Genomic DNA, 11,289 nt, shown 5'->3' on the forward strand with positions numbered 1-11,289 from the left:
GGTGCCCCTCTGCCCAGCCTCCAAGATCTTTACATCTCCAGAGTGAGGAAAAGGGCTAAGAAAATCACCTTGGACCCCTCACACCCAGCCCACTCTCTCTTCGAACTGTTGCCTTCTGGTCGGCGCTACAGATCACTGACTGCCAGAACAGCCAGGCTCAGTTTTTTCCCGCAGGCTATATTCAGCCTGAACAATTAAACTTTCCTAATTATACATCATCCATCACAACTGAAATATTTATACACAGAATCCAAAATGTGTACACTTGCAAACTGCACACTTTGTAAATAACTTATCTGTGCATTTATTTAAACAATTACATTTTTTTCTATACCTCTATTTCTGTATATAGTACATTATTTAATTTCTGTTTTTTTTTCTTATATTAGTGTTATATTCAGTGGTGGAAAGAGTACTGAAAAAATATACTCAAGTAAAAGAACCATTACCTTCCAAAAAATGTAGTGTGAGTAGAGTAAAAGTACTTGTCCAAAAAACTACTTGAGTAAGAAAGAAAGAGTAGCCTATTTAAAAGTACTCATGAGTATTGAGTAGTGAGTACTGAGCTGTGGATTCTACCCCATCATAATAAACACTGTACACCGCAATTGATACATTTTAAAAAACGTTGTACATTCTGTAATTCACATTATCTTATTTGTCATAAAGAATGAAGAGTATCTATCATCCAGCAGTTTTAATTTTGACTGACAACTCTTTAAAATACATCAAAACACCACGGAAACAGTATTCAGTTGAATAAAAGATGAAAGTTATTCTCAGTACAATCATCCCCATTTAAATCATAAAGTTTGAAAAAATAGATTTAAAATCATGTGTAAGGCCACTGAGACAGCATATGCTGTTGTTGCACATAAAATATTAATGTTTAGAACAGTGCAAATACAAACACCATTAGAAACTCATAGTTCAGCATCACACACCATGATATGGGTTAAAATGAGAGCCCATTTCTCTCCAAAACGGTGCCAGTTTTAGCGTTTTGCAATAAAGAAATAAGAATAACTAAACTTGATCATTTATGTTACAATTTTAACATAAATGCACATTGTTCTAGAAGGATGGCAAATTCATGCCATACCTTTTACACATTTACTCGAATTGTTATGCTGATGATACAATTTGTAAGGAAATATGCATTAAATAGCGAGGTATTTCTGGGGAAACTTTTTCAAAGGAAAACGCACACAAACACACACACGTCTCTTTGCTGAGCCGCAGCGGTCTCAGTGAATCAGCAGCATCCACAACTGAACGGAACAAAAAGTGTTGAACTTGAAAAATTTGCTAAATGAAGGAGGATTGTATAAAATGGATTTAAAAAAACTTTTATTAACGAGCTGCAGTTTTATTACATCACGCGCTGGCACAGATGCAGTATATTAACGCCACGGGTCATCAATAAGGTACCGATTTGGTCCTCAATTTGTGTTTCCAACACCCTTTTTCACAGCGCGCATCACGCGCTCAAACTCATCAAAAGTCAACAAGTTCAACAAGCAACAACGACTTATCCAAGTGACTGCTGCAGAACGCACGCGAGAGAGAGACGAGGAAACGCAGATCGCGCGTCATAAGTGAGTGGGAATTTACCGAACGTGGCACTTGCGGGAGTTAACACTGTATGCAATACCCGCAACCTCACACCAAATTTCAGGCCGTGTAGATAGGTAAGCATATATACAAATCATTTAGTAAGCAGAAATCCGAAATTTACCTTAACATATCAAGTTAGAGGAGGATGCGACTGAATTGATACTTGAATAATGCACTTCCAGCAGCCATGATAAACAGTTAGCGGTTAAAGTTTTCTATGCACAATTTGATTTGACGAAAGTCATGAGACCTACTCTCTATCCAATCACGTTGATGGATAAAAATAAAATTAAAATAAGCATGTAACGACCACAAACGGAGGAAAATAGCAGAGTAAAAGTACCGATACATCACTTAAAATGTACTCAAGTAAAAGTAAAAGTACACAATTTTTAAACTACTCAAAAAAGTACAATTACCGATAAAAACTACTTAATTACTGTAACGTGAGTATTTGTAATTCGTTACTTCACACCCCTGGTTATATTCCATCCCTACTGTGTTATTCCTATGTATGTCTGCACTATGTCTGTACTTTCTTCTGCACTGGTAGCTCCTGTCATCAAGTCAAATTCCTTGTGTGTGTAAACATACTTGGTAATAAAGCTCTTCTGATTCTGATTCTGACATACAGTACATCAAAAGCAATCTCTGATTTTAAACAAAACAAACTGTTTTATTCTAGCTTTATTCTGTTTTATCAACATTTGAATGTGGATAAGTTACATGAAATTGCAACATTTTGAACAAAAAGCTGAGAAAATCACTCTAAATCCGATCAGGATCACATGTGATCAAGATTCAGAGCGATGATCAAAACATAAATTGATTGGATCATGTCCGTCAACACCCCCAAGCTTGCACAGAACAATGCATCTTTTTTTGTGTTTGACATTTTGTTCAGTAACTTTAAGGCAGTTTTAATTTATATTCTGTTGATTGTTTGATGATCACGTTAGTTTAAATGTGCATAAGCAATGCTTCTATCGCTTTTTTCTGCTATTTCTTCACTTGTTTTTGATTCTGGAGATTCTGTACTGTTTCAGAAGATGGGTAATAATGCCCTCTAACATATAACAGAGAAAACAAGAATTGCCAGAAAATTCCGTCAATGACGGTGAAGTGTTGTGTCATAAATGACAGAAAATTCCATCAAGTGACGGGGAAGGAGTTAAGGTCTGCCAGATGATGTGCAATACCCAATGAACTGTAAAAAAAACAAAAAAAAAAAACAAAAAAAATTTAGTTAAAGCAGCTCAGTCCGTCAGCTTATACCCATGTTTACAGGCGATCATTTTATCAGAGCGAATGTCATTAACAACATCTGAACTTGAATATCCATAAATATTGCCTTTTGAGCAAGTCTTAAACGGTTGTTATGGCTTATTGCAAATAAATGGTTTAAAATAAACAATGTTACGAAAGTTAGGCACTGCTGACATTTGACATAGCAGTTGCTAGATAAGTCAAAAATGGCCGTCTCTAGGTTGGTTTCCTTTAAATCTCAGAGTTGTTTCCATGTCTGAAATGCCAGTCTGATGTTTTATAATGGGCTCAATCCAGGGCCGGAGTGGGACTCATTTTCAGCCCTGGAGTTTCATGCCTTAGACCGGCCCATTTAGTTTTAGTTTTTTTTACTGGCCTTTTCAGTGGCCTTTGCGCTTTCTATTATACATTTTTTATCTATTATTTTTTGCTCGCATATCTCCAACAATTACTTTTTTTTTTTGAGCAAGGTTCCGCTGTCAGGGGAGTCAAAAGATAATTACGTCATCATTGCCAATTAACATAAGAAATGGAAAATAAGGGACAATTGTGATTCTTCATTTTATTCTTTAAGAAAATAGTGTTTATTCTTGTAGAAAATAAGTGTTTATTCTTTAAGAAAATAAGGGACAGAATAAGGGACGTTCCAAATATTTGTACTGTACCATAAGTAAAATAAAAAAGCGGACGGTGAAGGGTGCAGTTAGAGCGAGTCCCGCTCGCTGTGAAGCGGGAGCAGCCGGCAGAGAATCCCGCTTGGTCTTAAAGCCTATAAAAGCCTTCCTCAAACGCCTATCACAAATAACAAACAACGATTTGCGCAAAAAGAATGATTAGTTATCTATTTTAGTTATCAATTGAGAATTTGATACTGATATGATCTGGTGAAAATAATAATATGGCCTCTGAGAAAATAAATAAAAAGAGTGGGGCTGCTATGAGTGCAGGCAGCCTAGGAACAGCATAGTTCAACCCAGTGGCATGACAACACCGGCCCTCGCGGCCAAAAAACAGACCGGCCCACCGGGAATCCTCCCGGTGATCCCGATTAGCCAATCCGGGCCTGGCTCAATCTGTTACTTTTCTTTTTGCTTGTAAACTCTTCTCTGAATGAGGTTTCTTTGTTAGAACAACGGATGATTCCTCAGATGGTTGCCTTCTTGAACAATCAATCGTGTTAATGTTGCTCATTAGTTATGGCTACAAGCTGTCAGAAATATTAACACACCTCTGATTGCTCAATGTATGTGCTGTGATAGCTGGACCTTCTTCTCTTTGTTTACAGATGTGACATTACCACACAAAGATGAATGACGTAAGACTGACATGGCCTGCAAAAATCTGTCCCGACAGCTCAGATTATATATAATTATTATAAACTCACCATTGTCACCATTGTGAAGGCATGGATAGAATTTTGAACACTATTTTTTATTTTAAAGTACTTGCTCAATAATTGAAATAATTGATCTAAGGTCTGTGATGCTCTGATAAAAAGGACTAGTTAACAATAATAATTTAGTACCAAAATGTTACAACCCTAATGATTTATGTGGAATTATAATGTTGTTAACATGGATGTGTTTAGAAGTTACAGTACTAAAATATATTCTTAGTTACAATGTAAAAATTCTGGAATTTTTCCTCTAATATATTGATTTTCTCCAATGATGTGTCTCTTCATCTAACCCCCAACTGTGTCAGTTGGTGCTTCTCCCTACGTGTCTACGTGTTTCTACTTAATGGCACTTCTCATTAATCCTGGGCCTAATGCAGCAGCAAGATCCCTATAACATGCTAAGACACTGAGCCTAGATAGATTAGGGTCCACTCCCCACTCCCAGAGCCTGATCAATACCCAGCAGCCCCCATGCTCACAGAGGGAGAGAGTCAAGACAGAGAGCCTATAGAGTTGTTAAAGGCTGGCTTTGATTATAAATGGCACTCTGGGGACAGAGGATGGCCCCTAGATAAGGTGATAAAGCGAGGGTGTAGCTTTAGATAATGTATCTGAGTCTGTGGACTTCCCTACCCACACCATCTTTCTGCACATTATTTTCCATTATACTGCTATCGATCGGCTAGAGGTAATGGCCATTGGAATCATAACCCGAGGCATAACTACATTCCAGCGCAGGAAAAGATGATTGGAGGAAAGGAACAGAAGCGCTGAGGAAACATTTTCTGTGCTTCGGCTTTGAAGAGGGGTTTGTATTTTTGTTTCACTAGGGACTGTAGAAAGAACAGTTTTTTTTCTCTCTCAACAATTGTAGCATAACTGTAGTGGCTTGAAATTGGGATTGTGGTGTCAGGATGTTAGTTTGCTCTTTAAAATGGGATTTATTTGAAAACATGCATACATAAGTGGCCATTTAATTTCTGACAGTAACCCTAGCATTCAGTGAAATGCATTGGTGTGTGTAGTTTTCTTTTTGCGCTGATGTGTTTCCTATTGAAACAGGAAGTTGGGGTGGGACATATTAAAGAGCTTGGCCAATGACATTTAGTTTCTAATCTCAGAGCTCATGGTGGGTCTGTCTTGAAAGGTTGATATGTTAATGCTCACAAGAAAATGAATAGGATTGTTTACTTCTGGAAACCTACTGCTCTACCGGCACCTCTCTGCAACACAGACGATTAGGAAGCATGGGATAATTGGGGTTGATGGTAGGCCGTTGCTGATCCGGGCCAGATTATAGGTAGAGAAAAGAAATGTGATAATGTTAGTGTCACTGAAATAAAGATCTCTTTCCACAGTAGTTATCAATTGAGAATTTGATACTGATATGATCTGGTGAAAATAATAATATGGCCTGCGAGAAAATAAATAAAAAGAGTGGGGCTGCTGTGAGTGCAGGCAGCCTAGGAACAGCATAATTCAACCCAGTGGCATGACAACACCGGCCCTCGCGGCCAAAAAACAGACCGGCCCACCGGGAATCCTCCCGGTGATCCCGATTAGCCAATCCGGGCCTGGCTCAATCTGTTACTTTTCTTTTTGCTTGTAAACTCTTCTCTGAATGAGGTTTCTTTGTTAGAACAACGGATGATTCCTCAGATGGTTGCCTTCTTGAACAATCAATCGTGTTAATGTTGCTCATTAGTTATGGCTACAAGCTGTCAGAAATATTAACACACCTCTGATTGCTCAATGTATGTGCTGTGATAGCTGGACCTTCTTCTCTTTGTTTACAGATGTGACATTACCACACAAAGATGAATGACGTAAGACTGACATGGCCTGCAAAAATCTGTCCCGACAGCTCAGATTATATATAATTATTATAAACTCACCATTGTGAATTGGAGTAAGGCATGGATAGAATTTTGAACACTATTTTTTATTTTAAAGTACTTGCTCAATAATTGATTCTTTTTCACTAAGGTCTGTGATGCTCTGATAAAAAGGACTAGTTAACAATAATAATTTAGTACCAAAATGTTACAACCCTAATGATTTATGTGGAATTATAATGTTGTTAACATGGATGTGTTTAGAAGTTACAGTACTAAAATATATTCTTAGTTACAATGTAAAAACTCTGGAATTTTTCCTCTAATATATTGATTTTCTCCAATGATGTGTCTCTTCATCTAACCCCCAACTGTGTCAGTTGGTGCTTCTCCCTACGTGTCTACGTGTTTCTACTTAATGGCACTTCTCATTAATCCTGGGCCTAATGCAGCAGCAAGATCCCTATAACATGCTAAGACACTGAGCCTAGATAGATTAGGGTCCACTCCCCACTCCCAGAGCCTGATCAATACCCAGCAGCCCCCATGCTCACAGAGGGAGAGAGTCAAGACAGAGAGCCTATAGAGTTGTTAAAGGCTGGCTTTGATTATAAATGGCACTCTGGGGACAGAGGATGGCCCCTAGATAAGGTGATAAAGCGAGGGTGTAGCTTTAGATAATGTATCTGAGTCTGTGGACTTCCCTACCCACACCATCTTTCTGCACATTATTTTCCATTATACTGCTATCGATCGGCTAGAGGTAATGGCCATTGGAATCATAACCCGAGGCATAACTACATTCCAGCGCAGGAAAAGATGATTGGAGGAAAGGAACAGAAGCGCTGAGGAAACATTTTCTGTGCTTCGGCTTTGAAGAGGGGTTTGTATTTTTGTTTCACTAGGGACTGTAGAAAGAACAGTTTTTTTTCTCTCTCAACAATTGTAGCATAACTGTAGTGGCTTGAAATTGGGATTGTGGTGTCAGGATGTTAGTTTGCTCTTTAAAATGGGATTTATTTGAAAACATGCATACATAAGTGGCCATTTAATTTCTGACAGTAACCCTAGCATTCAGTGAAATGCATTGGTGTGTGTAGTTTTCTTTTTGCGCTGATGTGTTTCCTATTGAAACAGGAAGTTGGGGTGGGACATATTAAAGAGCTTGGCCAATGACATTTAGTTTCTAATCTCAGAGCTCATGGTGGGTCTGTCTTGAAAGGTTGATATGTTAATGCTCACAAGAAAATGAATAGGATTGTTTACTTCTGGAAACCTACTGCTCTACCGGCACCTCTCTGCAACACAGACGATTAGGAAGCATGGGATAATTGGGGTTGATGGTAGGCCGTTGCTGATCCGGGCCAGATTATAGGTAGAGAAAAGAAATGTGATAATGTTAGTGTCACTGAAATAAAGATCTCTTTCCACAGTTCATCACGCTCTCTCTTTCTCTGCAGTAGTACGAAGTATGAAGGGCACCTGTGTTGATTTACTGTCAAATCTTCCAGGATTATCTGTAATCCTGGAGTTTCAAAATCTGTTTGCTGACAGCTGTGTTCTCTAACAGAACTGTTGTTTGCTGTGCACATCGTGTCCTATATAGCAGCAAGAGTTCTTTCTTTAAGGGGCAAAAGAAGGAAAAAGCCTTTTAATTTTCCGCTTGAGTGAATTTCAATTTACAGTTCTTCTCGGTTTGTTTTGTGTTGTATTTGGCAATAGTGCATAGCTGACTCTATATATCTTTGCCTTGGTAAATAGGCACAATATCACAGCACATCCTTTGAATGTCTTCTAATGTATTCTAGTGTATCGGGGGATTTTGCTCTTCAATAGCTATGTTATTTTTACCAATAGGTCCAGGGCATATACTGTAATTTATAAAAAGGACTTTGACGGTGTTCCATTTGTCTTTTTTTTTTTCTTTTTTTAATGCAAAAATTCTATTTGTATTTTTTTCACTTATGAATTTTACATACAAATGTGTAAAGTTATCATTACAAATTATTACAAAATTTCTACATTGCCATTTATTATTTGTTGTTATTATTATTATTATTATTATTATTATTAATTTGTTTGTTTCTTTGATTGTTTAAAATACTATTAATTTATATTTTCTTATTATTTGATAAATACATTACATACACAGGCCACCCAGTTGTCAATATTTGGATACTTAGAATCAAAGTGATTTTAATAGATTAAGTAAATAAATACCCCTTGAGTTAGCATAACCCCAGGTGTAGTTCATGTTAATTATGAAGATGTTCCACTATAATTTGACATGCAAAAAGTGCCCCAATATTTGTACAACCTGTTAAATATTTAGATTGATAAATGTGACTCTTTCTATAAATTAAATGCCACTTAGTTTGATATTTTGTTACAGTTTGGTTTGCTTTGTTTCTTAATATTTATAGTATGATTAGTTTAAGTTTAACTTTAGTATAGTCTAATAATAATAATGAAAAAAAATCACAATAGTAGAGGCTGCTCTGATTTTTAGTTTATCCTATATTTATTTGCAATTACCCATGATGTGTTTTTCCAATTCTAGGTGGTCTACAAAAACAACGACATACGACTGGAACTCTCTCGCCTGGCCCGCATCGCAGACCCCAAGATGAAGCTACAAGGGGACGTGGTGTTTAAATGTGAGAATGTCCCCACCCTAGACCCTATCTCCTTTGAGACACCAGAATCCTTCCTCAGCCTGCCCAAGTGGAACACCAAGCGTGTGGGCTCCATTTCCTTTGACTTTCGCACTTCAGAGCCCAACGGACTAATCCTTTTCACTCAAGGTAAGCCCCAGGACAAGAAAGATTCTCGTAGCCAGAGGAGCAACAAAGTGGACTTCTTCGCTGCGGAACTTCTAGATGGAAATATCTATCTTCTGCTGGACATGGGATCAGGAACGATTAAAGTCAAAGCCACGCAGAGTAAGGTCAATGACGGAGCCTGGCACCATGTGGACATCCAGAGAGATGGAAGATCAGGTGAGTAGATTCATTTTCTCCAGATTACCTTACTGCTTTTTAAAAAAAATATTACAGAATAATAATAATGATTTTATATATATGTATATATATATATATATATATATATATATATATATGGACACTTTATACTGGTGTAATGGCTGATGGAAATTCAGCTTTGCATCACAGAAATAAATTATATTTTAAAGGATATTAAAATAGAAAACATTATTTTATATTGTAATAACATTTTGCAAGATTACTGTTTTTTTTCTGAATTTTTGATCAAATAAATGCAGCCTTGATGAGCATAAGAGACTTCTTTAAAAAAACATTACAAGTCTTACTGATCCCAAACTTTTGAACGGTAGTGTGTGTATATATACAGGTGCATCTCAAAAAACTAGAATATCATGAAAAAGTTATCTTTTTTTGTAACTTATTTCAAAAAGTTAAACTTTCATATATTCTATATTCATTACATGTAAAGTAAAACATTTCAAATGTTTTTTTTGTTTGTTTGTTTGTTTTAATTTTGATGATTAGAGCTTACAGCTCATGAAAGTCAAAAATCCAGTATCTCAAAATATTAGAATATTTACTAAGATCAATCAAAAAAAGGATTTGCATAACAGAAAAGTTCACGTTCTTTAAAGTATGTTGATTTCTGAACTCAGTAATTGGATTGGGGCTCCTTTAGCACAAACTCCAGCATCAGTGAGGTTTGGCATGAAGCGATCAGCCTGTGGCACTGCTGAGCCTTCAGCTCGTCTGGTTTGTTAGATCGACTGTTCCTCATATCGACTGTTCCTCATCTTTCTCTTCAAAACATCCCATAGATTCTATATGGGCTTCAGGTCAGGCATGTTGGCTGGCCAATCAAGCACAGTAATATCATTGGAAGTGGTTTTGGCACTGTGGGCAGGTGCTAAAGTCCTGCTGGAAAAGAAGGAAAAGGTGCACAAGCAACAGGGATGACCTCAAGCTTGAGATTATTGTCAAACAAAGACGATTCAAACACTTGGGAGAGCTTCACAAGGAGTGGACTGAAGCTGGAGGCAGTGCATCAAGAGTCACCACGCTCAGACGTCTTCAGGAAAACAGCTACCAAGCCACTTCTGAAACAGAAACATCAGAAGCATCTTATCTGGGCTAAGGAGAAAAATAACTGGGTTGTTGCTCAGTGGTCCAAAGTCCTCTTTTCAGGTAAAAGTAAATTTTGCATTTCATTTGGAAATCAAGGTCTGGAGTCTGGAGGAAGAATGGAGAGGCACAGAATCCAAGCTGCTTGAAGTCCAGTGTGAAGTTTCCGAAGTCAGTGATGATTTGACGTCTGCTGGTGTTGGTCCATTGTGTTTTAACAAGTCCAAAGTCAATGCAGCCGTCTACACCATGAGATTTTGGAGCACTTTATGCTTCCATCTGCTGACAAGCTTTATGGAAATGCTGATTTCCATTTCCAGTAAAGCAAAACACTTTTGAATTGTTTTACTTTTTATGTAATGAATCTAGAATATATGAAAGTTTCCCTTTTTGAAATAAGTTACAAAAAAATAACTTTTTCACGATATTCTAATTTTTTGAGATGCACCTGTAAAATTATTATTATTATGTAATAATTTTTTAAAAAGCAGTAAGGTACTTGAGGATGTGTCATGTTGTGAATTATTTTGTGTGTGTGTGTGTGTGTGTGCGTGCGTAATGCCTAATGACACCCTTTAGACATGACTATATTCACAATATGTTTGCTTAAAGGTGTAGCAAAAAAAAAAAAAAAAAAGGGAAATTGGAATATTTTGTAACACACAGTTAAGGTCAAAAGTTTACATCCCCCTTTCAGAATCTGCAAAATGTTAATTATTTTAATGATCGTCTTCTGGACCACTGCCAAGTCAGCGGTCTTCCTCATTATTGTGGTTTCGAAGAACAAGAGATACCTGGAATTTATACTGTAGGGATGATCATTTATTGAAACTCAAATGTAAATAATCTAATATTTTGAGATACTGGATTTTTTACTTTCATGAGCTATAAGCTCTAATCATCAAAATTAAAGCAAAACACTTTTGAATTGTTTTACTTTTTATGTAATGAATCTAGAATATATGAAAGTTTCCCTTTTTGAAATAAGTTACAAAAAAATAACTTTTTCACGATATTCTAATTTTTTGAGATGCACCTGTATATATAT

The 11,289-nt window shown here is 36.9% G+C and overlaps 1 protein-coding gene across 9 annotated transcripts in view; it reads left to right on the forward strand.

Moving 5' to 3' along the window:
* Positions 1–11,289, forward strand: part of nrxn3b (neurexin 3b) — a 313,614-nt gene that overhangs the window by 103,401 nt on the left and 198,924 nt on the right. For all 9 annotated transcript variants that reach the window (XM_016562578.1, XM_016562579.1, XM_016562584.1 and 6 more), the window contains one exon: positions 8,678–9,116. In XM_016562578.1, coding sequence (XP_016418064.1) covers positions 8,678–9,116 — 439 coding nt within the window. The remainder of the gene's footprint in view (positions 1–8,677; positions 9,117–11,289) is intronic.

This window comes from Sinocyclocheilus rhinocerous, unplaced genomic scaffold (assembly GCF_001515625.1).
Source record: "Sinocyclocheilus rhinocerous isolate Xijiao unplaced genomic scaffold, SAMN03320098_v1.1 scaffold769, whole genome shotgun sequence".
NCBI lineage: Eukaryota > Metazoa > Chordata > Actinopteri > Cypriniformes > Cyprinidae > Sinocyclocheilus > Sinocyclocheilus rhinocerous.